The 27,272-nt window shown below is 47.1% G+C and overlaps 1 protein-coding gene across 1 annotated transcript in view; it reads left to right on the forward strand.

Moving 5' to 3' along the window:
• Window positions 1-27,272, forward strand: part of LOC138520570 (E3 ubiquitin-protein ligase TRIM39-like) — a 186,851-nt gene that overhangs the window by 155,341 nt on the left and 4,238 nt on the right. Inside the window, exons 6-7 of the mRNA XM_069632908.1 lie at window positions 556-651; window positions 12,906-13,244. Of these exons, the coding sequence (XP_069489009.1) occupies window positions 556-651; window positions 12,906-13,244 (435 nt within the window). The remainder of the gene's footprint in view (window positions 1-555; window positions 652-12,905; window positions 13,245-27,272) is intronic.

A 27,272-nucleotide genomic window follows, 5' to 3' on the forward strand; every position in this document is an offset into this window, starting at 1 on the left:
GCACCTAGGAGTCTGAGGGAGCATACACTATAGACTGTCTGTTAGCCTATGGGAGCAGCTGGGAGTCTGAGGGAGCATGCATTATAGACTGTCCATTAGACTATGGGAGTACCTGGGAGTCTGAGGGAACATAGACTGTCCATTAGCCTATGGGAGCAGCTGGGAGTCTGAGGGAGCATATATTATAGACTGTCCATTAGCCTATGGGAGCAGCTGGGAGTCTGAGGGAGCATATATTATAGACTGTCCATTAGCCTATGGGAGCAGCTGGGAGTCTGAGGGAGCATATATTATAGACTGTCCATTTCCCTATGGGAGCAGCTGGGAGTCTGAGGGAGCATATATTATAGAGTGTCCATTTGCCTATGGGAGCAGCTGGGAGTCTGAGGGAGCATATATTGTAGACTGTAAGTGATCTTAAGAACATATTCTTTATGGACTATATACAAGCATAGGTGACCAGCGAGGCTGTCCTGGGACCCTTCTGCCTTGTTCTGTGTAGATTATGTATTTGCAGGATATCTTTTGACTAACAAACTGGTTTTATTCTTTTAGGATAAACTTTACAGCCAGATGGAACATCTGAAAAAAGAGCTGAAGCAGATGCAGGAGTGGGGAGAGGAAGAAAGCAGGAAAGCATCCGAGCTTGAGGTGAGAGTAATGCCTTCATATATGTGTAGAGAGGCTCAGGGCAGAGAGGCACGAGGGTGTCTTTCGAGAGTCCATGGAACAGTGCTGGATGGCTGAGATGTGAGACATCCCCCGAGAGTATTGTATTGAATTGATTGTTTATATAGCGCTTATACACAATGTGTTTCAAAGTGCTTCAAGGCAGCGAGGGAACAAGGGAGAATACAGCGACATTCTTATAAGTCCTTGATACATTAAGAATGTGAAATTAACTATCATACTCGGCCTGGCGACATTTCAGATAGTGCAAGAGATGTTGACAGTGATAAGGAGGGGGGGGGGGATGGGAAGGAGAATTAGACAGACAAGCGGCTACCTTACTAGGCCTGATGACAATTTTGGTAGTGCCGGAATTTAACAAGAGGTGGGGCGGAGGGGGATCAGGGAGAAGGAGAACAAAACGAGCAACTATCCCAGTAGGCCTTAAACAGGGTTGTTTTCACACAAGCATGTGTTTGATCTCATAGTTCAAACTAAAAATGTTTTCCTATAGAGCAGAACTGAGATGGTTGATAACTTTTCCCCTTGAAGAGAGAATTATGAAAGTGAAATGACCTAAGCAAAAATGTAGGAATTGGAGGCGAGGCTCTAGGAGCATTTTAGCCCAAAGAGATGCTGAGCACATGTTTGCAGCTATTTCCAGCAAAAACAGTGCAGAGATTTGGTTTCTGTTAAACTTTACAGGTCAACCCCATAGCCGAGGAAACCTGGGTAGCCCATTTTGCTGCACTATTCGCCCTTGATTTTGGTAACGACAATGTTCAAGGAAAGGGTGACAAACCATGAGTGGATACTTTCCTTTGACTTGGATGATATCTTGGAGATTATAGCTAAAGCTACTAACTCGCAAGCAACGGGTCCAGATGGACTATCCAACGCAATGTTTAAGGCTTATCCACAAGAATGGGCCCATATCCTGGAAACTTTGTTTCTTAGAATCCTCAACATGTTTCAGTTCACGACTCATTGTTGCAGAACATTTAGCGGGAGTATATATCATTTCCTACGCTATGTAAACACACACATGATTCAACAGAGCGTTCTAATGAACAGGCTGATTTTTCTTTTTACAATTTTAACATTTCTGCATCTTCTATCCTCACATTCTGGGTTCACACATACACCCTTTTTGTAGAAATCTGCAGATAACAAAAGTATTTTTAAAAAGGGGGAGAGTTATTATCTCAAATTACTATTATTTACTTTCAATGTGGTATGCATCTCTGAGGAGATTATAATTACCTTTCCTGGTGAGATTACTACCTTAGTATCCTCTTCATCATTGTCCCATAATGGTAAATCCCCTGTGTGCAAATGACAGGGCGTACCATTAATTTTGTAACATATAATTAATATATGAAGAATATATCATACGGTCGAATGATGCTGATAACTCAAGAAAGGCGCTTTTTATCTTAAAGTTAAAAATGTGAAAATACCTTAGTGTCACGTCTTTATCTTGACTTTCATCGTTGCACAAAGATCTGAAGCATTAGAAATGCATTAGTTCTTCAATCTGAACAACATTCAACATATTTTTTATATCAAACATTTTGTAAAAAGAACTATTCTTTTTCTTGTTGGATTTAATTTAGAAAGAGAGCATGTCTAGAATTCCCAGCACTAGGGTAAGTAATTCAGTGTTAGAGGACCATCAAACCTTCTGTGTTATAGAAATTCAGTTTGAACCTCACTTCATGCCTGTTGATAAAGGTATTCCTGTTACTACCCCTATTGTTGATCTAATTTACTTAAAATTGACACGTATTGCCAAGAAACCCACAATACTGAACTAATTACTAATTTACCATAATCACAGCACAGTCAGTCATGAATTCTCCAGTATTTCCACCTCCCAAGAGTTTTCTCGTTTGAATAAACCCGGTATTTTATGTCCCTATAGAACCAATTGTCATCAAGGATGAATTCCCACTGCTAGACCAGCAATCTCTTTTGGCTGCTGGACCAACCAATCAGCTGTCTCTGAGGGAGATCACATACTATCGAGCATGGCGAAACTGGATGCGTGCAAATGAAAAAAGCTGTAGGGGTACACATATTGGTAATAACAATGTTCTAAACCAGACAGAGAGAGGTTCTGGTATTTGTGCCCCTCTAACACCCATTCTGATCCATAAATCCATAATAGTGGAATGACTAGACCGGTACTCTCAACCAGTCCTTGCATGAACTTGACGGCCATTTCTAGAGGAACAATATATGAACTAGAACGTTGCTGTCAGTCTGCTGACCATTAGCTTATAAATCATTGCCCATCGGGGGGGTGGGGGGGGGGTGGAGTAGCAGCAAAGAAGTGCTGCCCGCCCCGTGATTGAGGGCCCGAAAGGTATTTGCACCAAAAACGGCAGTGCTAAACCTCGGAACAAAATCGATGAGGAGGTGAATCCTTGTGGTACACATGGGTGAAGTCTGGAGGTCAGGGAGGACCTGTGGAGGAGGGAACGGAGTGAGCTCCGGAATGGCTGGGAGGAGGAGCTCAGGATGAAAGTAATGGACCGGTAGGTTGGGATGCAGAGAGAGGGGCACAGGGGCCTGGAACCGGGGCTGGAGCTGGAATATCACCACAGTCCTCTGTGTGGAGGTGGGAGATAGAGTTCCCCCACCCCCGGCTACCCCTCCTGGAATCACAGAGTCCTGAATCCTGGAGCTTAGTTCCATTCACAGTGCTTTGAGGGCGTGAGACTCGGTGACAACAGAAAGTTTACCTGCAGAAGCAAACCGGAGCGCGCCCTCCCAGAGTCCGACTCCTGTCGGTGTCTGTGACTTCCTAACACATCTATCCCCGCCTGGCAGTGGAACTATAGAACCAGAGACTGCAGTATCTCTGGAACACATCGACAACCACAGCCAGCTATGTATTGCCACCTTCCGCTAGCTGACACACTACACTAGCAGCCAGACACTAGCACCAACGAGGGGTCGGGTCTACTAATAACAACCACCCATTGGGTACTGTAAGGAAGGCATGATCTCAAACAGTGAAGACAGACACAAGTGATCACAGTTCAAGGGTGTTTATTGAACTTCAATGGGTTGGATGAACGCCTATCTAACCCTGTATTTAAGGATGGGACCAGGCTACAACCATCAAAGTAAAAATAACACAGTACTAGTGGAGTCTTTTCAAAATAAAAAGGGCCTATGCTAATAAACCTATTGCCAATCCCTTGTTCTAAATACAAATGGTGTGGGAAAATGATGAATGCAAAAGAAAGAGTGTTCAATAAAAAATATGTCAGGACAGCTGGTCAATTAGCTTCCCTTCCCCACGTTTTCAGCACGGGGCAAGGTGGCACACTCGAGTTTAGCAAAGATTCTGGCTTCTCCAGCACAAGGATGCAGTTCAGGATATAAACCAGGGCCTTCTGCGACAAAGTCTCTTTCCCAATAAAATCTCTCATTCGTAAAATGGCTTGGATACAAAATACAACGTCAAAGTTACTTCTCTTCAGGAGTCTCATGCTTACAAAGGGCCTCATTACACGGTAGGCGGTAACCATGGCGCTATTAGCACCATGGTTGCCGCCGGTATTTTACCGTGTCCGCCTTGGTGGATGGCGGAATTACCGCCCTACTCCAAGGTGAGCGGGGGCGGTAATTCCCCATTCACCAAGGCACTTCCCCATTCCCATTTTTGCCCCCACAGGGCTCAATGGCAATGGGGAAGGTGCTAATTACGGTACCGCAAATTGCGGTACCGTAATTAGCACCAAGGTCCCTTTGCGGCACCCTAATTTAACCAGCCGTTAAGGTCAGGTCCCACAAAGGGAACTCGTAGTAAGGCGGTAAGGGTTTACCGGTACTGGTGCCCTTACCGGTACTGGTAAACCCTTACCGCCTACCGTGTAATGTGGCCAAAAGTCTCGGGTGCATTGTTTACCCTGGGTCTCTCTCAGCCGGGCTCCGACCCCTTTGATACACCAATTCACAATAGGTCTCTCTCGATCGGGCTCGGACCTTGCACTCTCGCTTTCCCCTTTTTCACAGTTCGATAAATTCACAATAGGTCTCACTCAGCCGGGCTCAGACCTCCTAATCGAAGACTTTCCACTGTGCAATGGATTTTACTTATATCCTTGCAGGACCACTTTGATTCATTCTTATTCGATTTCTATTCTTTGTTTTCACATTATGATATGATATGATAGGTTATTTATAACGCGCTTAATACCCAGAGGTTTCTAAGCGCGGACCCGGGGATCGAACCTGTGGTGCTCCGCGTCGTCTTACTTCCAAGGCGAGCACGCTGACCCCTGAGCTATCCTCCGATTGACATATTACACTTTTGCCACTTTTTGTGGGATACATCAGTCAGAGACCTTCAATTGGGCACACACGCAGTGCCAAACCACTCTGCTATTTTTTATCTTCGTTCATGTTAAATTTTCAAACAATTCATCAGCCGTCTGGCCTTTACCTGCGTCTTTCATCAAACGCTTCCACGTTCGCTTTTTCATGTAATAATGTTACTGCTTGCAACCTTCGTTTCAACACAGACCGGTCTCGTGCAGTTTTCTTCAACTCACCGGCTGTGTTGATTTCTCTGTATGCGGCTTTGTTCTCGGAGCCAAGGACGATACCACAGTGGCTGCTGCTCCTCCCAGACTCGGTCATTCATGCAGGAGGGCCTCGGAAATCTCAGGCACACAATGCAGGATTCTTCGGTTTCCCTTGTTGGCCTTACACATGCTGCTTTCAAGTTCCTACGAGTATAACGATCACTCGTCGAAAAGGTCAAGGGTATCTCCTTCCTTGTTCTCCTTTCTCGGTTTGCCGTCTCTCTCCATCGGCTCACCTGCTGCCTGGGAAGAACCACGCCTTTGTGTGCTTTGCCTCGCTCAAATTGTGCTCTCGTACTCTGCCTTTTATCCGTGTGGGGAAGTTCAATTGAAGTCAGGTGTGTATTGTCAAAGGTAATTGCCTGACTCTGCCTGACCATGGTAGTCAGACAGGTCAGGTACATTGCTCAGTTATTAGTCTGTTTTCTCCCAGAGTGGGCGGTCAGTGTAGCAGTGTTCGTGTAGGGAAGGGGAGGGAGTTAAAGTTCCCCGGTATCCTATCTGGTAGGAGGGGTTAAAGGTGTTAGAGGGAAAGGGATACTGCATCTCGCCATCAGGTGTCCCACTCCCACTCCCCAAGTACCCCTGACCCAGATGATCCTCCCGCACTGGCCCACCCCCAGGGTCTGGATCCAAAGGGGATGGCCGTGCCCTGGCCACCTGAGAGAGAGATCCGTGGGGACTAGCGGGTGAGACACCCTCTGGTTTCTCACAGTACCCAGCGCCAACCAGCAAGGAACACAAGTAGCTACTACAACCCATTGTCAGGCGCTGGGAGTCACCTCCAGACAATCAGCTAATCAGAGCCCTATGGCCGAACGGAATTGGGGCAAGGGACACATCAGGATTTTAAAGAAGCCCCCTCCCCAGGTCAACAGTGAAACGGTGCATGGGAAGCCCTGCAGAAGAGGGGCTGGTAAATGGAGCTATTACATGGAGGCATGGCAACAAAGGAGATAGAGGGAGCGGGGCAGGACAGAGTGCAGAGGGAATTGTCTGGAAGACTATACAGAGGGCAAAAGTGTGATACCCACGCTACACCCAATTATGAAAATGGATAAGTATAAGGGCAAGAAACCAAACCATCAGTTTAAGATTGATGCATATAGGACAGGAGGGCCCAAAACACAACAAGCACCGGAGACAAGACCATAGTCGACAATGGAGGACACGGGAAACACAGAATCTCAGGCTACCCAGGAAATCTTGAGAGCCGTACACGAGGCAAAGACAAAGCTGGAGCAAAGGATAGATGCAGTAGGTCTGGATGTCAGTCTCCGGAGATAGTACCTGCATAAGTGTCAGCGCGAGTAGGAGAAGCGGAAGAGCGTATATCGTCTGTCGAAGATGTAATAACCCCCTTGAGGCATGATAAAAATGTAGAAAAGGACGCAGCAGATGGAAGAAAGATGGGCCCACATGGGCTGTCTAAATGTTTCTCAATTGAAAGGGCACGTAGTACGAAGTAAGGAGCCACTGCGAGGTGTCCCACCAAGACAAATCATTGCCAAGCTGTTAAATTACCGCGATCGAGATGTAATCTTACAAGCAGCAAGAAAGAAGGGAACTCTGGAGTATAATGGGGCAAGGATTGCAATATACCCCGACTTCACCAAAGCGGTACAAAATGCGCAGCAATCCTTTGACGCGGTGCACAGGAAGCTAGGGGAAAAAGAAATGAAGTATGCCACAATTTATCCAGCAACACTAAAAGTCTGCAGACCTCAGGGAGTTAGGTTCGTCACGCGCCCTACTGATGCATGGGACTGGACAGAAACAATCGGCCCACTGCAATGCATAAAGCAGAAGGGGCAAAACAAAAATGCAGGAACAGAAATGGCTCCCACGGTGAGAAGGGAAAAGCAGTTGGAAGTCAGTTAACAGCAGATATGCAAGATAGACTGCAAATAATTGACATTGATGTGGGCCCAGGAGGTGGGTGGAGTGGGGAGGGGGAGAATGAGAGCAACAACAGTGAATAAGCAACAGACTCAAGTGGGTAAAAATCAAGATTTCGGGTAGAGCGGCCAGCAGGCATAGCCCCCCTTGCAAATCCCGAGACCCCTATCAAGGGTTCGGACGAGCAATAGTTGTTTTGGGGTCAACAGATAAGTTGGGGGGAAATATAGGGTGGGGGAGGGTGGTGTTGTTGGGTTTGTTCGAGAGGTGAAGGGGCAGGGAGCGAGAGAATATGGGTAGTTAGACATGCACAAATGCAGTTCGGTATACATCTTGACTTAACAACAAGGCAAGGGATCTCGCACCTGGGAAAGGACAACGCAGAGGCAAATGACACTACACGGAACGATGCAAGGAGAATGTAGGGTTGTGAAATGCCGAAATTATGAGATGTAGAGAGGAGCTGGTGACAAAGTATTTGATGAGGCAGAAAGCCTGCATAGTACTATTGCAGGAAACGCACTTGATGGCTCAGAGTGTAGGTTTCTGGGCAGGGGTCAATACACGTTGGTGGAACATGCGGGATACTACAGAGGCTCCAGCGGGGTGGCAGTCCACATCAGTCGTATGTTACTCACTGCACCTATACTGCTAGGGGCGATGTCGTCTCGGAGGTAGACAAAGCCACAAGGCCGGGATCGACAACGAGCTTGATTCGAAAATGACCTCCCAGAATACAAGCCTCCTCAACTTGAGGGAAACTCTTTTTTACGACACACCCCTCTGCTGTTATTAAAAGACAGACAGAGGAGTTGATCTCACAAAAGAGCGGGGAACACGCGCACCGCTTACACCAATGCTGAAAAAGAAATAACAAGCGTTAATGGCCCGAACACCAATAAACACATGCAATCTCACTAGAGAGCGGAACAAGTACCTTGTTATTGTCTTGCTAAGGACAGGATTCCCAAACCTAAAGAAACCATGGGTAATGAGTACTGGATAGACAGAAGAACCCCTAATACCACCCCACTCCCAGTCAGGGTTCAATTCTTACCACCAAAATGTAGGTCAAAGCCGAACCAAAAGGTAACAACGATGGGAGAAAATAACAAACGGGAAGGTTAGTGCAGGATACTACCCCGGGCGGCACGAGGGACGCACTGGTGACGAGATGGTGCACTGATCAGCAGAGCGTTCAATGTGCACTAGAATTTCCAAGGGTTGAGCGGTTTGTTACTGGAGAAAGTTCACTATACGGATGTTAAACAATAGCATGAAGAAAGGTAATCCAAAGTTGCTGGTAGTTGCAAGGCGTTATGGTACAGGTAGTTCGGGAGCACTGGTATGAGGGAGCCGGGTGATAGAGAGCAGAAATACAATTTGTTCCCAGAAATAACTCGGATAGCTTACCGCAGCATGAAGAGTTAAAGTTGCATAAGGACGTGAAGCGCTGAAGGTGTCAAAAGGCGATGCTGCCCTACTGCAGTATGCCGCAAGGTACGGGAAGCAGAGTTTGGAGGGAAGCGGGCTGGAATAGGAGAGGAGTCCCACACCGGTAAGCGTCGTAATGGAATCGGAGAGAGATAGCAGGTCAAGGCAGTCCGAGGTCATATAGCAGAAAGGCAAAACTTTAGCAGAATCGAGAGGCAAGGTCAGGTCTAAAAACGAAGCAGGAGTCAAAAGCCGGATATCCACAAGTAAGTCTCAAGCAAGGACGAAAAGTAGTTCGTCGGAGGAACGGAATGGCACAACTTCAATTAGAAGCACTGGAGCACAGGAAGGGATGACTATTTAACTTCCTGGGAGGGCGGAGACAGAACGTGGACAGGCCGTCGTAGCGTACGCTGGTTCCTCACGTGACTCGGGAGGAATGTCTTTGTTGTCAATCTCCATGGCAACCTCCATTTACTCCACATGAAAGGGCTGCCAGACCGAATCTTGCCGCAGGATTGTTGTCCGTTCTTGGGTGATTTCCGAGGTTGCTGCGTGGCCACAGACCTGCGCGTGACATCATAGCATTCCATTCCAGTTGGGTCAAGTGGAGAGAGAAGGGGAGGACGATATCTGGTAGTGACCGGGGGAATTATGGGGGGAAGCAATTACCATACTGAATGTGTACGCACCTCCACCATTACAACCGGACTTACTTAACAAGATACAGGCGATATTGGCAACACATGGTGCAAATGAAACCATAGTGAGAGGTGACTTTACTGACGTCCTTCACGGACAAATAGATGTCCTCAGATGGGGGAACTCCCGGGCGGGAGACGCGCACCAAACTGGCAACCTTTTTGGAGGCAACAGGATTAGGGGATGTCTGGAGAGGGTTACACTCCGGTAAAAGACAGTTCTCGTACTATTGCTGAGCACACGACTCAATGTCTCACTTAGACTACTTTTTGGTACAATGTACCATCACCGGAAGGGTATTGGAAGCGGAATACCTGACAAGAGGGATATCGGATTATGCCCCGCTGTATATTACGATAAGAGGGGAGGGACTGCAGGGGAAAGGGGAGTGGGGACTAAACACATACCACCTAGGGATTGAGACAATACGGGAGGAGATGAAAGACTGTACAGGGAAATACTTTGAATTGAATGAGGGCACAGTGAAGAGTGGCGGCACACTTTGGGAAGTATAACACAGTAGTAGTAGTAGTAGAAAGAAAGGAAAAGCTGGAGACACTAGAAGAAGAAGAGGTGGCTAGGACAGAAAAGAGGCACGTAGACGAACAAGCAATAGAATCTAAAATAGAGATGCTAAAAGTTGCTGGGCAATACAAAGAAGTGGTGACAGATGAGGCAAAAAAGGCATGCTGGGCCATGAAAGCCAGAGTGTATGAACTCGGGTCCAAAGGTGAAAGGATGCTTGCATGGTTGGAGAAACGGGAGGAGGAGTCCAGATCGCTTAAGGGCATCGGTAATGAGGAGGGAACAATCTACACTGAAGGGGAAAAAATAGTAGACAACTTCGCACATTTTTTACCAGGGGCTATACAGTGCGGTCCCAGGGCCTACAGAGATCCTACAGAGATTGAAATTGGGAGATACTTAGATGGGGTAAACCTGCCACAGGTAGCTGAACAAACGCGACCAGTAATGGATATTGATATAACGATGGAGGAAGTACAAGAGGTAATTAAGAGCTTAAATTCGGGGAAACCCCAGGACCAAATGGAATCCCGAATGAATTTTGGAAATAAATCAGAGACAAGGTGGTCAAGCCAATGTGGGACATGTTCATGGAAAACTGTGCACAAGGCACACTCTGACGTGAGAACGGCTACAATAGTGATAATACACAAAAAAGGTAAACCCACCGATAAATGTGCCTCGTACCGTCCCATATCTTTGCTGAATGGAGAGGCAAAGGTCCTAGCCAAGATACTAGCAACATGGCTAGTAGGGGTAATAAGCAAGCTAATGAACTCGGGTCAATGTGGTTTTGTTCCAGGAAGAGCAAAAGGATGAACCTGAGAAGGGCACATTACACTTAAGTATTATCTGACTCATTGGAGGGTCCCCAGGCAATAATGGCACTAGAGAAGGCCTTTGGTTTGGTGCAATAGGCCTGGGCCCCAACTTCATAAGATAGAAGAAACTACTAAATGCACAACCACTCGCGAAAGTTAGAGTGAATGGGCACATATCCCGTATCTTCCCGCTCCAGAGGGGCATGAGACAAGGATGTCCACTGTCGCTGCTGCTATCCTTCATAGCGATTGAACCACTAGCTGAGTGCATTAGAGCGGATCCTACAATTCAAGGGTTCTGATGGCCCAGGAACTGGGAAGATAAAATCTCTCTATATGCAGATGATCTTCTGATATATCTGAGGGATCCCAGAAGAACGGGCCCAAGGGTAATGGATACCATACGGGAGTTCGGAATTTACTCCAGTCTGGAGAGTTAACTGGGAGAAATCAGTCATAATACCAGTACAGCAGGGAAAAGATGCAGTCCCTGAGGAATGACCCCTCGGGGTGGAGCAAGGGGGATTTAAGTAGCTGGGTATAACCGTGCAAAAGGAAGAACATGTGTTTCTTAAAAATAATCTAGAACCAATAAATCTCAGACTACAAGAAGACGCTGAACATTGGTCTAACCTACCTATAACACTGCTCGGAAGGGTCAATTTATTAAAAATGATGGCACTGCCCAGACTGCTATATGTCTTGCAGAACACTTCGGTGAAAACAACCAAGATACAGTTCACAAGCATCGAAGCTATAAAGAGGACTATTATGGGGTGACAAGAATCCACGCATAGCCCTGCGGATGCTCTCAAAAGCGGTATATGAAGGAGGGGTAGGACTGCCGGATATATGGAAATACTACTGGGCGGCCCATCTGCTGGTAGCAAAGGAGTGGGTATTTGTTGGGGAAATCTAGCTCACACAAGACTGAAACTGTCGCAAATGGAAGGCTGAACCACCTTACAGATACTGTACGGAAGCCAGAGCGAAGGGTACTCTCCCCCCAGCAGGATCGAGATTGGTGCAGATCAGGAAGGAAGTCACACACGCAATGGGATGGAAGGGGAAAGCTACCAGACAGTCCCCACTGTGGGAAAATCCCAATATTAGATATAAAAGCTAGGGAGGCAGCCACATTGGGTGGAAAAGGAAATATGCAGACTGGGAGATATAGTGGATAATAGAGATTAACCCATTCCAACAATGCAGGAAAAATATGTAACTGGGCCCGGAAGAATTCTTCAAATACATGAGACTAAAACACGCTGTAGAAGCTCAATTTGGAGGGGAATTGGACTTCCCCAAACACCCCCTCCTCGCCCGAAGATTAATCTATTCACAGAGAAAATAGAGGGGAAAGGGATAACAACACTATATCAAGTCATAAATAACCCCCCTCCCCATGTCACACCTGAAAGGGAGATGGGAAAGAGACCCAGGAACCCAGGAGGAGGAAAAATGGATAGAGCGCGAGTGGCTTCAAGAGAGGGGAATGTATCATCCAGGATGAGGCTCATACAATACAACATTCTGCACAGAGTATACCATTCCAGAGATAGACTGCATAACAGGGGTAGAGTAACGTATGGCCGGTGTCTCAAATGTGGAAGGGAAGTGGTAACATTCCCAAGATGATGTTACTGCATATAAGAGGGGAGTGTGAAGGAAGTAGAGGGGAAGAGACACTGATACACATACCATCGATGGTGGTAAAAAGGGACCTAGTGGCAAAATGGGAGACTTAGGAAATGCCCACTATGGGAACCTGAGAGATTGGAATGGACCATTTCAGTAGAATGGAGCAGATCATGTACATAAATAGGGTGGTTGGTCCATGAGGAAGTATCAGACGACATGGGGGAAATGGGACATGGATGCCTGAGAGAAGGGGCACATCGGTACGAGATACTACAGGAGGGGGGAGGCAGGGGAATGGGGGCAAGGGAAGGAAGGGGGTAGAATGAGGGAGAGGAAGGAGGAATGGGATAGGACGAATGGTCAACACTAACAAAAATGTGTATTTGAACAAGGATATGATGAATAATATTGGAATATGGAGAACACTTAATAAAAACTGGTTTATAAACAATAATCATTGCCAATCGGTAATTCACGTGTGTTAGGTTTATGATTTTAAGAGTTATTGAGAGGGAACCACTACAGGTGTTATATGTAATGTAAGATATTGTATGATAGTTAATATAATAATCAAATATAATGCGTCTATTGTTTGTTTAAATCTATTTTTAAGGGAAACATTATGAAGCAGAGAGAGAACATCCTTAGTACATTTGAGCACCTGAAGCAGTTCCTGGAGAAGGAGAAACAGCAGCTGCTCAGCAGACTGGAGAAGGAGCAAGAGGAGAAGATGAAGAAGATTCAGGAGAAACTGACCCGACTGGAGAAGCAGCAAAGCACACACAGGAGCCTGATCACAGAGCTGGAGAGGAAGTGCCAGCAACAGGACGTGGATCTTCTGAAGGTGAGAGGGAATCAGAAACCAATAGAACTAGCGCAGCAATCCACCCACAGGGGCCTGATCCCAGAGATGGAACAGAGGTATCAGCAGCAGGACAGGGATCTACTGAAGGTGAGACAGGAATCTATAGACCTGTACGAGCAACGATCCACTGCCAGGGACCTGACCCCTGAGCTGGCGAGGAAGTGTTAGCAACAGGACGTGGATCTACTGTAAATGAATGACTATGGTGTGAAAGGAACAGCAACTAGTCATGAATTAACATTGTCAAAGCCAATAGAGGTTGAATTGAAAGTACTTGGTTTGTGGCTTAACAAAAAGTCAAGAGTGGTTGAAAAGTGGCCCTATAAGAAAGTTGATGTTCAGGAGATAAAGAGACATTGCTTGCGGTAGGGGATGCATGGTATCACAAGTATGACACTGACACAATGGGTACAATTTGTAAAACCTTTATTGAAATGTTTACTGTTGGAGAAACTCCAATTCTGCCCTATAACCAAGATGGGAGTAGTCTCGACCATCAAATAATTAATACCGTAGTCCTAGTGGAGTCTGTCAAATCAAAATGACCTATGTTAACAAAACCTAATGCCTGCCCTATTCTTTGTATAAAAGTGTAAAAAGGAAAAATGTATGCGAAAGGAAAATCAATGTTCAAATAAGTAAGTGTGGTTGAACAAGCTCTCCTCCTCATATTAAACCTCCCAGAATAAGGCTGTCCCTGTAGGCAGGATGACACACTCTGGCGCAGCTTCTATAAAAATAAACAGTTCACCACGTGGATCGAGGCCCGCCTGATCTTCCACGTTTAAGTCTCTTTTCTTTGACTTCAAAACAAGGTTACATCCAAAACAGTTCACGAAGGTCCCTCTCTGCCGAGCTCAGAACTCACAAAAAATAAAGATCAACACAAAGAAGTAAGGGGCTCCTTTCCCCAAGCTTGTCTCACTTTGGCTCTCCCTCTGTCGGGCTCGGACTCCTCTAAATATGTAATTCAACACGAACAAGCAAGGAGGCTCCCTTCCCCAAGCTTATCTCACTTCGGGTTTCCCTCTGTCTGGCTCGGACCTCTTTTCAGAATGTCTCTTCAATGCAAGCAAGTCGAAGACTTTAGATTGTGCGATGGATTTAACTATGACCTTCACAGGACCACTTCGACTAAATGTCACTTGGAGTTCTCTTCTTTATTTCACTTTTGCTGATCATACGCTTATGTTTCAAACAGTTCACTTGTAACAGAGACTTTCGACTGGGCTACTTCCTTTCACCTGACCACTCCGTTACATAGTATCGCTGTCTTTGTAGCTACTTGTTCACTTTAAAGTTCATTCAGAGGTCTGCCTTTCCTCACGTTTCATTCACACGCATGCAGCCTCCACTTGCGATAAATGTTGCTACTTCAAAAACCTCTTAACACACACTGGTCTTTCAGATCGCTTTCCTAACACACCGGCTGTGTGTTTCTGTTCTGGATTTTTACAATTTTCAGTTCATGAGTCCAGGTTAGTACTACAGGCTTGACCTCGCCTCCCCAACTCGTCCGTTCACCCAGGATGGTCTCTGGTGGCCTCGGAACACAATGCAATCGTCACTTGTGGGATCTGGCCTTCTCCACGTGTCATCCGCGGCCTGTTGCAGGCAACGACCTCTGTTAAGGAACTCTTGGGGTTTCCGTCCCGCTGATTCCGTCCCTCGGTCCGTCGTTCTGCTCCAGTAGGCTTACCTTCTTCCCAGAAGTCCTGCTCGTACTCGTGTTCCGCCTTGCTCAGAGTGTGTCTCTGGGTGCTGCCTTTTATTTGTATGAGGAGAGCTAATCGATATCAGGTGTATGCATTTAGCATTGAGTACCTGACTTTGCCTGACCCTATTAGCGGGACATGTCCAGTGTGTGTAAGTGGATGTTGTTACTGTCAGCCACCCTCTGCACAGTGTTTTTGTAAAAAGGGGGAAGGCGGGTTGGGACCTCAGAGCATCCTAAAACATAGGATGGGTTGGAAGTGGAAGTCCTGGTATAAAGTGACCCAGGCAGAAGTGGAAGTGGAGGCCCTGGTATAAAGTGACCCAGGCAGAAGTGGAAGTGGAAGTCCTGGTATAAAGTGACCCAGGCGGAAGTGGAAGTCCTGTTATAAAGTGACCCAGGCGGAAGTGGAAGTGCTGGTATAAAGTGACCCAGGCAGAAGTGGAAGTGGAAGTCCTGGTATAAAGTGACCCAGGCGGAAGTGGAAGTCCTGTTATAAAGTGACCCAGGCGGAAGTGGAAGTCCTGGTATAAAGTGACCCAGGCAGAAGAGGAAGTGGAAGTCCTGGTATAAAGTGACCCAGGCGGAAGTGGAAGTCCTGTTATAAAGTGACCCAGGCGGAAGTGGAAGTCCTGGTATAAAGTGACCCAGGCAGAAGAGGAAGTGGAAGTCCTGGTATAAAGTGACCCAGGCAGAAGTGGAAGTGGAAGTCCTGGTATAAAGTGACCCAGGCAGAAGAGGAAGTGTTAGTCCTGGTATAAAGTGACCCAGGCGGAAGTGGAAGTGGAAGTCCTGGTATAAAGTGACCCAGGCAGAAGTGGAAGTGGAAGTCCTGGTATAAAGTGACCCAGGCAGAAGTGGAAGTGTTAGTCCTGGTATAAAGCGACCCAGGCGGAAGTGGAAGTGGAAGTCCTGTTATAAAGTGACCCAGGCGGAAGTGGAAGTCCTGGTATAAAGTGACCCAGGCGGAAGTGGAAGTCCTGGTATAAAGTGACCCAGGCAGAAGTGCAAGTGGAAGTCCTGGTATAAAGTGACCCAGGCAGAAGTGGAAGTGTTAGTCCTGGTATAAAGTGACTCAGGCGGAAGTGGAAGTCCTGGTATAAAGTGACCCAGGCGGAAGTGGAAGTCCTGGTATAAAGTGACCCAGGCGGAAGTGGAAGTCCTGGTATAAAGTGACCCAGGCGGAAGTGGAAGTGCTGGTATAAAGTGACCCAGGCAGAAGTGGAAGTGGAGGTCCTGGTATAAAGTGACCCAGACAGAAGTAGTGGAAGTCCTGGTATAACGTGACCCAGGCAGAAGTGGAAGTGGAAGTCCTGGTATAACGTGACCCAGGCAGAAGTGGAAGTGGAAGTCCTGGTATAAGGTGACTCAGGCAGAAGTGGAAGTGGAAGTCCTGGTATAACGTGACCCAGGCAGAAGTGGAAGTGGAGGCCCTGGTATAAAGTGACCCAGACAGAAGTGGAAGTCCTGGTATAAAGTGACCCAGGCGGAAGTGGAAGTCCTGGTATAAAGTGACCCAGACAGAAGTAGAAGTGGAAGTCCTGGTATAAAGTGACCCAGACAGAAGAGGAAGTGGAAGTCCTGGTATAAAGTGACCCAGGCAGAAGTGGAAGTGGAAGTCCTGGTATAAAGTGACCCAGCCAGAAGAGGAAGTGGAAGTCCTGGTATAAAGTGACCCAGGGAGAAGTGGAAGTGGAAGTCCTGGTATAAAGTGACCCAGGCAGAAGTGGAAGTGGAAGTCCTGGTATAAAGTGACCCAGACAGAAGGGGAAGTGGAAGTCCTGGTATAAAGTGACCCAGACAGAAGTGGAAGTGGAAGTCCTGGTATAAATTGACCCAGGCAGAAGTGGAAGTGGAAGTCCTGGTATAAGGTGACCCAGGGAGAAGTGGAATTGGAAGTCCTGGTATAAAGTGACCCAGGCAGAAGTGGAAGTCCTGGTATAAAGTGACCCAGGCAGAAGTGGAAGCCCTGGTATAAAGTGACCCAGGCAGAAGTGGAAGTCCTGGTATAAAGTGACCCAGGCAGAAGTGAAGGTCCTGGTATAAAGTGACCCAGACAGATGTGGAAGTGGAAGTCCTGGTATAAAGTGACCCAGGCAGAAGTTAACGTAGAAGTCCTGGTATAATGTGACCCAGGCAGAAGTGGAAGTGGAAGTCCAGGTATAAAGTGACCCAGGCAGAAGTGGAAGTGGAAGTCCTGGTTTAAAGTGACCCAGGCAGAAGTGGAAGTGGAAGTCCTAGTATAAAGTGACCCAGACAGAAGGGGAAGTGGAAGTCCTTGTATAAAGTGACCCAGACAGAAGAGGAAGTGGAAGTCCTGGTATAAAGTGACCCAGGCAGAAGTGGAAGTGGAAGTCCTGGTATAAAGTGACCCAGGCAGAAGAGGAAGTGGAGGCCCTGGTATAAAGTGACCCAGGCAGAAGTGGAAGTCCTGGTATAAAGTGACCCAGGCAGAAGTGGAAGTCCTGATATAAAGTGACCCAGACAGAAGTGGAAGTGGAAGTCCTGGTATAAAGTGTCCCAGACAGAAGTGGAAGTCCTGGTATAAAGTGACCCAGGCAGAAGTGGAAGTCCTGGTATAACGTGACCCAGGCAGAAGTGGAAGTCCTGGTATAAAGTGACCCAGGCAGAAGTGGAAATGGAAGTCCTGGTATAAAGTGTCCCAGACAGAAGTGGAAGTCCTGGTATAAAGTGACCCAGGCAGAAGTGGAAGTCCTGGTATAACGTGACCCAGGCAGAAGTGGAAGTCCTGGTATAAAGTGACCCAGGCAGAAGTGGAAGTGGAAGTCCTGGTATAAAGTGACCCAGGCAGAAGTGGAAGTGGAAGTCCTTGTATAAAGTGACCCAGGCAGAAGTGGAAGTGGAAGTCCTGGTATAAAGTGTCCCAGGCATAAGTTGACGTGGAAGTCCTGGTATAAAGTGACCCAGGCAGAAGTGGAAGTGGAAGTCCTGGTATAAAGTGTCCCAGGCATAAGTTGACGTGGAAGTCCTGGTATAAAGTGACCCAGGCAGACATGGAAGTGGAAGTCCTGGTATAAAGTGGCCTAGACAGAAGTGGAAGTCCTGGTATAAAGTGACCCAGACAGAAGTTGAATGTACTGTGAAGGAAGCAGGTGTTGCTCACGGTGTTAGGAGAGAAACACTGTGACTATATCCTGACAAAGAAGTGGTTGTGTTTAATGGTGCTGAGAGAGAAGCACTGTGATGAGATTTCAACTAAACTGTGTTTTGTGAATCAACTAAGTTGTGATGGAAAACATCCTAACCAAGAATCCCATTGGTACTGTTTAAGGAGCTTTGACTTGTGCATTTCCTGGAGGAAAATTATCTTTTCTGTGTTGAACTGTGGAGTGTTGGAAGTTTTTCTTAACAAACTGACTTCGCCAAAAACTGTGTTGGAACTTTGTTTCAACCCTTGATTTTCTTGTTGTTTTGTGTTATTCAACGGAACTAACCTTGACTTAAAACCTGGGGAAGTGGAATTCGCTCAGGTTACAATCAAAGACTTGAATGTGTTGCTAATACAAGTATTGCCATATGTTTTCTTGTTTATGTTTATGTATAGGTCTGAGGGCCAGAAATGTTATTCTAGAGTGTTTGCCTTCGTTTATTTAGGCAGAGAAATCCCTGTTAGAGATGGGCAAGTGAGGCGTAGGTTTGCACTTTTGATTCAATAAAACAGCATTCTTTGAAAAATGATCTAAAAGTTGTCCGCCTCACATTTCTGGCCCATCACACTACCGAAACAAAACTGAGAACATTCTCTGCTCCTCAAACCGGGGGTCAGGTTAGCAAAAGCTTTGATGCCCGAGTGTGGCCGTTAGCGCTCTACAAATCACACACATAACATAAACTATCAAGAAAAAGAGAGGGGGAGAGAAAGATGGACACGGGAAAGAGAGAGGTGGCAGAGAGAAAGGGGGACAAGGGAAAGAGAGAGGGGGCAGAGAGAAAGAGGGACAAGGGAAAGAGAGAGGGGGCAGAGAGAAAGGGGGAATAGAGGGAGAGGGACAGATGGGGAAGGAGGGAGGGGAAAGAGAGGTGAAGGGGAATGGAGGGAGTGTTAGAGAGGGACAGAAATGGACTGGTAGGGGAGGATGCGGGGGGGTGGAAGGGACAGGGAAGCAGAGGGATGGAGGGACACAGAGACAGAAGGAGAGAGAACTAGACCGCACTGACACTGAGAGAGAGTGCACACCAGACTACACTAGTGCTATCTTGCAGGTTCTGTTCTCTAACCGAGGGATAAACCACACTGACAGAGAGAACCAGTGTGAGCACACCACACTGTCCATACAGAGAGAACCAAGAGAGTGCACTTCACAATACACCTCAGAAAGAGAGGGACAGCATGAAAGACCGCTCTCGCCCACTGATACACCACTGTGCAGAGAGTGGCACAATCACAGAGCTGGACAGGGAGAGAGAGAGAGAGAGAGAGAGAGAGAGAAAGAGCGGCACACCCACAGAGCTGGCAAAGGACAGAGAGCAAGATACGGCGATAGAGCCTGGAGAGAAAGAGACAGGGAATGATAGGGGGAGGCAGAGAGAGAGACACACAGAGCGAGCGAGAGCAATGGGGAATGGGGTGAGAGAAAAACAGACAGCACTGATGGAGAGAGAGAGAGAAAGCCTGTACCATACCATGGATCTAAAGAGTAATTGTCACTGAGACAGCGCACAGAGAGAGCGAGAGAGCGCTAGGTCAGCGAATGCTGCACTGTGACAGCTAGTCTACTCGAAATGCCCAGTAATGCCCTCTAATGCAGAGTGCAGTCTCACATGTGTGCAGTTGTTGCCATTATACGCAAAGTGCAGCTTCACACTCCTCTAATGCCAGTTAGTGCCTGGCATGCCTGTAAAGTCACTGTATGTCATGTTCATTCCCATGTGTGTAGGTGCTGCAGATGCAAAGTGCCACCTCAGCACCTCTCAGTAATGCCATCTAATCGCAGTTAATGCCTTGTATGTACGACAAAGTCACTACATGTAAGTGCAAGCTCAAATACCCCGGTAATGTCCGGCTCTGTCCCCCCCCACCCCCACCTTTCATTCACAGTGGCTCTAGTTCCCAGCACAAACAATGTAGCTATGGCTCTGGCACCAACATTTGATCGCCAGTTATGGATGCCCCGCGCTTTCGCTGCAGGCTACTACTCTGCTTCCCAGACACCACGTTGGCGACATCAAGGTGATATGTGGCATGATGGAGCCTTGTGTCTTCTCTAGAACTTCAACAACCATTAGAAACCAGGACAAACAGCATGACTCCTTGTGCATCTCTATGACCCACACACACAAACATGCACACACACACATTGAGCATCTCCCTTCCTACACATGCACACTTGTGAGCCTGCAACGCACACTGCACTGAGTACAGGGAACCATGTCCAAGCTGGCAGAGTGTGTCAGCAAAACCAGCAGCTCAGAAGAAACTGTTTAGAAACCCCAGGATATGGCTTTAAAGCGAGAGGACTGTAGGTCACCTTCAAGGTTTTGGGTGACGTTTTGCTTCCATTACTCAGAAACACCGGATAGGGGGTGGGTCTGTGTCTGATTTTGTGATCCGCAGCTTGGCATTGTCTGAATAGAAACTTTCCAGAAGGCTCAACTGATTCCTAGACTAGATAATGCAGCAACCTAACTCTTTCCTTGAATCACAGCTCAGGCTCTCTGTAAAATGGAAATCAACGTTTAGAACAATGTGGGATGACTATTTATCTTGTCCTCTTTCTCTTTCTCTCTCTAGGATGTGAAGAGTGTCTTGAGCAGGTATGTCTCCTCTTGCCTTGATGTGCCCTCAATGTGGACTCACTTTTATCCCAGTGGTTGTCCTCTGTTCCTCACATTTATTACACACTACAGACCCCGGCTCCATCTTAACTTCTGGGAGATTTAGCATTTCTATGTGTGTTTTAAAAATAAATATACCCCCTGTATACTTGCTTCCCTGACTTGTATTAGCACTTAGCTAATTCCATCATCACTGATCCAAGGGAACTAGCAAAGATGGCTGACTTGTGGGTCTCTCACCGAGTTCACCACAGTGATCAGGGGACAGGTAAGGCCGGCCAACATTCTCCCTTCTTACAGGGCCTCAAAGTAGAAGTGGGTAACCCCTCGTGGCTGGGTCCAAAAAGAAGGATGGCACCACTAACCCAAAGGTGAGTGGTGGTTCCTCAGTAATTCCCAGACTCCCTAGCACCTGCAGGGACTGTAGAAAAACTGACCATCCCAGAGGTCAGTCTAGCTGTCCTAAAAAGCCTGCTGAGCAGAGTGCCTAAAGCATGGCCTCTGGGCACTGGGAGACTTGCCCTTGTGCAGACATCCCAGAGATGTCTTCAGCTTTGCTTAATGTGGGAGGGTCAAGCCCCAGAAAGGGGACAGGGAGAGGGGTATTTCCCTCCAATACGTAGTATGTCTATTCCATTATAGTGGACAGCCACCCTACCACTGGAATCAGAGACACTACTTCCAGTGCCACTGTTATTGACAGCACTTTCTTTGGGCCAGAGGTTCTAACAAATAGTCCTCTGCAGGCCACTAAGTTATCTAGTGCCCCCTTAAGACGTTCCCTGTCGCTAACACTTCCCTTCAGATAGTTAATGGGAAGTTAGCTCTCCCTGTTAGTGTCCATGAAAATGTCCCTGGCAGTTTTTTCCTGGGAATGACTTGGAAGAGAGAGGTATCTTTAAAGGCACCGCTCTCATCCCAGGAATTGTGAAGTTAAATTCCACCCAACATTTCTATGGGTTTTTACCGGGCATTTTTCATCACTGATATGATTTTCACTGCTTCTTTCTGTAAAGGATGGGTGTAGGCCCATTAATATCCCTGCCCCCCCCCCCCAGCCCGCCACCCTCTCCCCTACCAACCCCCACCTCAGTGAAAAATTGGCAGTAAACAAATACAATGAAAAGTATATGGCAAAAAGTGATCTATGTCTTTTAATCACCTACTAAAATCTCACCTGTCCTAAAAGTCGTCTTGAAATGATCACCTACCGAAATCTCAACCTCATAAACTTACACTTAATTTACCAAAAAGTTGACCCCCCCAAATCTCGCTATTAGTATTTAAACATAAAGATATGAAAGTGAAGCAATACAAACGGGGGCAATCCTCCCTTTACCCCCAATTCTATCAGAATGTAGATATCCCCGAGCCCTCCCTCTCCTCCTGGGCATCTCTCATTCAGAATGTATCATGTAGAGATTCCTGAGCCCACCCTATCCTCCCTGGGGGGTCTCTCCTTCAAAACTTATCATGTAGAGATTCCTGAGCCCACCCTCTCCTCTGCAGGGGTCTCTCATTCAGAATGTATCATGTAGAGATTCCCGAGCCCACCCTCTCCTCCCAGGGGGTCTCTCATTCAGAATGTATCATGTAGAGATACCTGAGCCCCCCCCCCCCAGGGGTCTCTCCTTCAAAATGTATCATGTAGAGATTCCTGAGCCCACCCTCTCCTCCCTGGGGGGTCTCTCCTTCAAAACGTATCATGTAGAGATACCTGAGCCCACCCCCCCCAGGGGTCTCTCCTTCAAAATGTATCATGTAGAGATTCCTGAGCCCACCCTCTCCTCCCTGGGGGGTCTCTCCTTCAAAACGTATCATGTAGAGATCCCTGAGCCCACCCTCTCCCTCCCAGGGGGTCTCTACTTCAAAATGTATCATGTAGAGATTTCCGAGCCACCCTCTACTTCCCGGGGGTCTCTCATTCGGAATGTAGCGATTCCTGGGCCCGCCCTCTCCTCCCAGGGGTCTCTCCTTCAAAATGTATCATGTAGAGATTCCTGAGCCCCCCCCCAGGGGTCTCTCCTTCAAAATGTGTCATGTAGAGATTCCTGGGCCCACGCTCTCCCTCCCAGGGGGTCTCTCCTTCAAAATGTATCATGTAGAGATTCCTGAGCCCACCCTCTCCCTCCCAGGGGGTCTCTACTTCAAAATGTATCATGTAGAGATTTCTAAGCCCACCCTCTCCTCCCCAGGGGGTCTCCCATTCAGAATGTATCATGTAGTGATTCCTGCGCCCGCCCTCTCCTCCCCAGGGGTTCTCCCATTCAGAATGTATCATGTAGAGATTCCTGAGCCCACCCTCTTCCCCCCCAGGGGTCTCTCCTTCAAAATGTATCAGAATGTAGAGATTCCTGAGCCCACCCTCTCCTCCCCAGGGGGTCTCTCATTCAGAATGTATCATGTAGAGATTCCTGAGCCCACCCTCTCCTCCCAGGGGGTCTCTCATTCAGAATGTATCATGTAGAGATCTCTGTGCCCACCCACTCCTCCCCGGGGGTCTCTCATTCAGAATGTATCAGAATGTAGAGATCTCTGTGCCCACCCACTCCTCCCCGGGAGTCTCTCATTCAGAATGTATCTTAATGTAGAGATCTCTGTGCCCACCCACTCCTCCCCGGGGGTCTCTCATTCAGAATATATCAGAATGTAGAGATCTCTGTGCCCACCCACTCCTCCCCGGGGGTCTCTCATTCAGAATGTATCAGAATGTAGAGATCTCTGTGCCCACCCTCTCATCCCCGGGGGTCTCTCATTCAGAATGTATCAGCATGTAGATATCCCTGTGCCCACTGTAAGAAAGGCATGATATCGAAGCAAGACAGACACAAGTGATCACAGTTCAAGGGTGTTTATTAAACTGTAAAATGGGTGAGATATACGCCTTATCTAAACCTAATTCTAAGATGGGAGCAAGCTACGACCATCAAATAATAATAATACTGTCCAAGTGGAGTCTAGTCAAATATAAAAGGCCTATACCAAGAAACCTATTGCCAATCCTTACTGCTATGTTACAAACTATGTGTGGGATAATGTTCACAAGAAAGAAAGAAGTGTTCACAAAATGATAAGTCAGGATGTTATTGCCGGGGTCTCTCTTTCCCACGTTTTCTAGCACGGGGCAAGACGGGACTTGTGAGCACAGCACACTTCTGCACTTCTCCAGCACAAGGTTACAGTTACTTTTCTTTTTACATCAGGACCGTCTGTGTCCAAGACTCTTTCATGCAATGTCCCTGGCTTCAGGGGGCCTGATGTATCACAAAACGACAAAACAAAGGTCCCTTCTATTTCTCTTTACGTCAGGCGATTACTCTTCACCCGTGGATCCCCCTCAGCCGGACTCCTATCCTTCTCACAACGTTAGCCTCCCTGAGTCGGGCTCAGACCAACCACTCACTGTGGACATCCCTCAGTCGGGTTCACGTTTGCCATCACAATCTGCTGCATTTTCAATTACAATCTCTTTACTTGTAGTATCAGAGAGTCTCAATCTCTTTTTAAACATCCAGCTAGTTTAGGTCTCCCTCATCCGCGCTCAGACCTTCTAAAGCACTTGCCAACTTCACTCACATAGACTTCCGAATGGCGATCACGTCTCGCTGGGTCGCTCTTAGTGTCTATAACAAGTGCGGGTTTCACACACCACGGGTTGCCACAGCATTTCCCTCAGTCGGGCACAAACGCCTGTTTCACAATTCCCTCGGATACTTAAACATTTAACAACGTGTCAAAGACTTTCGATTGTACAAGGGATTTGGCTGGACCCTTGTATGACCACCTTGACACCTCACTTCGGCCTTCCCTATGGCCTCCTGGTACTTGTTGTTTCTATATCTTTTACGTTCAACACAGTCTTTGTTCAGGACAGATGGTAACAGCCCGAGGCCTCCGAATGAGTGCCCATGAGACGCCGGACCATTCTATCTCTGGTACCAAATCGATCACAAATGAGCTTTGTACCTTTAATCTTCTTAATGTTGCCACTGCAACTTTGAGCCTAACACAGTGAGGCCCCTTATCAGGTTCTTCCGACTCACCGGCTTTGCTGAACTCGTTGGTGTTTCTTTTGCTGCTGTAGTCAAGGACGGTACCACGATGGCAACCTCATCTCTCCGCCCTGGTAATCAGTGCGGGAGTGTTCCATATACCACTGACATCCGTCACACCATTCGCCAACTGCGATTCCCGGCCTTATATTTCTTTTGTCAGAGGCTTTGCGGGTCTGGGTTGAAAAGGGCATGGGCAACTCCCTCCTTGATGTCCTTTCAGGTCTCGCCACCTTTCTCCTTCTTTTGACCTGCGTCCTGGAATCGCTGCTTCCTCATGCACTTGGCCTTGCTCAGAGTGTGTTCTCGTGCTCTGCCTTTTATCCCCATGGGGAAGGGAAAAGGCAGTCAGGTGTGTGTAGTTATCGCCAATTGCCTGATTCTGCCTGACCCTTGTTTGGGGCAAGTCAGGTATACGTCTCTGATGTTAGTCCGTTGTCTTTCATGGTAATCGGTCTGTGAGAACATGTTTGTGTCAAAAAAGGGGAGAGGTTGAGTTTATAGATATCCTACAGAGTAGGATGGGGAAAAGGTGTTATAAGGAAGGGGATACCGCATCTCACCCTTCAGTGTCCCACTTCCACTCCCCGAAGACCCCTCACCCATGTGATCCTCCCGCACCAGGAACTGGATCCGATAGCGATGGCCGTGTCCTGGCCACCTGGATGACAGATCTCTGGGGACTAATAAGTGAGACACCTTCAGGTTTCTCACACCATCCTCTCCTCCCTGGGGGTCTCTCATTCAGAATGTATCAAAATGTAGAGATTCACAAACCCACCCTGTCCTACCCAGGGATCTCTTATTCAAAATGTATCAGAATGTAGAGATCCCGAGCCCACCGTCTCCTCCTTCCATCTTTAGGAATGGGGTCTCTTTTTCCTCCCCCTTATCTCACCGTTTAGACCCCCTTTACTCTTACTTGTCACTGGAGGCCGAGGGTTATATACAGCATCTTTCTATAATTCTCAGGTGCAGTGAAGTGAAGGCTCTGAAGCCCCAGGAAGATGCCCCTGGAATGGAGACGCCGCTGCTGAGCACCACGCGACATGCCCACCTGCAGGAGAAGCTCACGGAATTAAAAGGTAGATATGAGTCCAGGCCCACCCAAGAGGTGATGCTGATCGGGAAGGCTCTTCCAACCATCTCAACGCACTTATTTAATTGAAATACATGTAAATATGCACAGCTCAATGAAAAACCAATATGTCGGCATTCTTGTACTTGTATCGCGCACAGGTAGATAGCAAGCAATGGAGAGTGTCACAATGGTTGAGTCCAGGTGAGAATGAGAGCCGCATCCCCTGAATGCTATTACCTGCTGCACCGAGTGTTTAGAGGAATTCCTTATATAGCAAGGTCTTCCGGTTTTTTGTAAACTGCAGGCATAATGGTGCTGTGCAGAGGTGGGTTAGGGTCGTGTGCCACAGTGCTGGCGCATAATGGGGGATCTTTCTCTTCCTGTTTTTTTTGCTTGTGGGCATTTATTTATTTCCAGTCTTGCAAAGATGTGGCATCTGGAATTGCTCTGGCTTCCTAATTTGACCAGTTCCTTGGTTAGCTACCGGTGTGGCTGTGTTACCACAGCCTTGTATGTAATGTAGGCTATTTTAAAGATGTTTTGGGCCGTTAGAAAGGTTGGGGGAAATGCAGTCAAACTGTTTGATGCCGATGATATGTGTGGTGCGAGGGTTGAGGGGGACGGTCAGAGAGGAGTACGTTTCCACTTCCAGGTGGCCTAGAACTGCGGACTACTGCAGGCCTGAAACCCGAGGCTGGCCAGAAAGATTTGATTGTGTGCAGTCCTGTTAGTTGCTACCAAGCCGTCGGGGCATTTTTGTCACTTGGGGATAGCTTTGGCAATAACTCTTTGAGGTCCATGCCAGTTAGCCATGATTGGATGAGTGTTTGATTGGATGAGCCATGATTGGATGAGTGTTTGATTGAATGAGTGATTGATTGGATGAGTGTTTGATTGGATGATTGTTTGATTGGATGAGTATTTGATTGGTGGGGTTCCTGAGAGGTAAAAACATGTTTTTTGTGGGGTCGATTATAAGAAATGAACCGGTCATCCATGACTGGATGAAAAAACTAAATGCATATACATTTCATTGATAATGCACTCGTTGAGTTGTACATAAAACTCATCAAATCTAGCAAAATATATAGTGGTGTGAAAACAGATTAATTGGAAAATTACTGTAAATATTTAATTTAGTAAGTCAAAATAACTCCTAAAAAAGGATAAACGGAAGGACTGACACAAATCATTAAAGAAGGGGAGGGGGAGAAGTTAGAAGGGGACAATAAAAGGCTAACCAGTCTTTTACCATTTTACTTTAGAGAAGGGAGGAATACAACTTTAAAATAAATTATAATGCAGAAAAAATAAACCAAACGGTTGTTGATATTAAAAGGAGACGTGCCAAAAGACTTCTTTCATTAAGAAAAATGTGTTGCAAAAATGAAAAGAGATTTTATTTCGGTCAGAAGTATTGTGGTGAAAAGACCGATCCGGTAGAATATGTGCGGCTTGGACCCTCCCCTTCC

Source organism: Ambystoma mexicanum, chromosome 13, assembly GCF_040938575.1.
Source record: "Ambystoma mexicanum isolate Mex_15411 chromosome 13, UKY_AmexF1_1, whole genome shotgun sequence".
NCBI classification, from domain to species: domain Eukaryota; kingdom Metazoa; phylum Chordata; class Amphibia; order Caudata; family Ambystomatidae; genus Ambystoma; species Ambystoma mexicanum.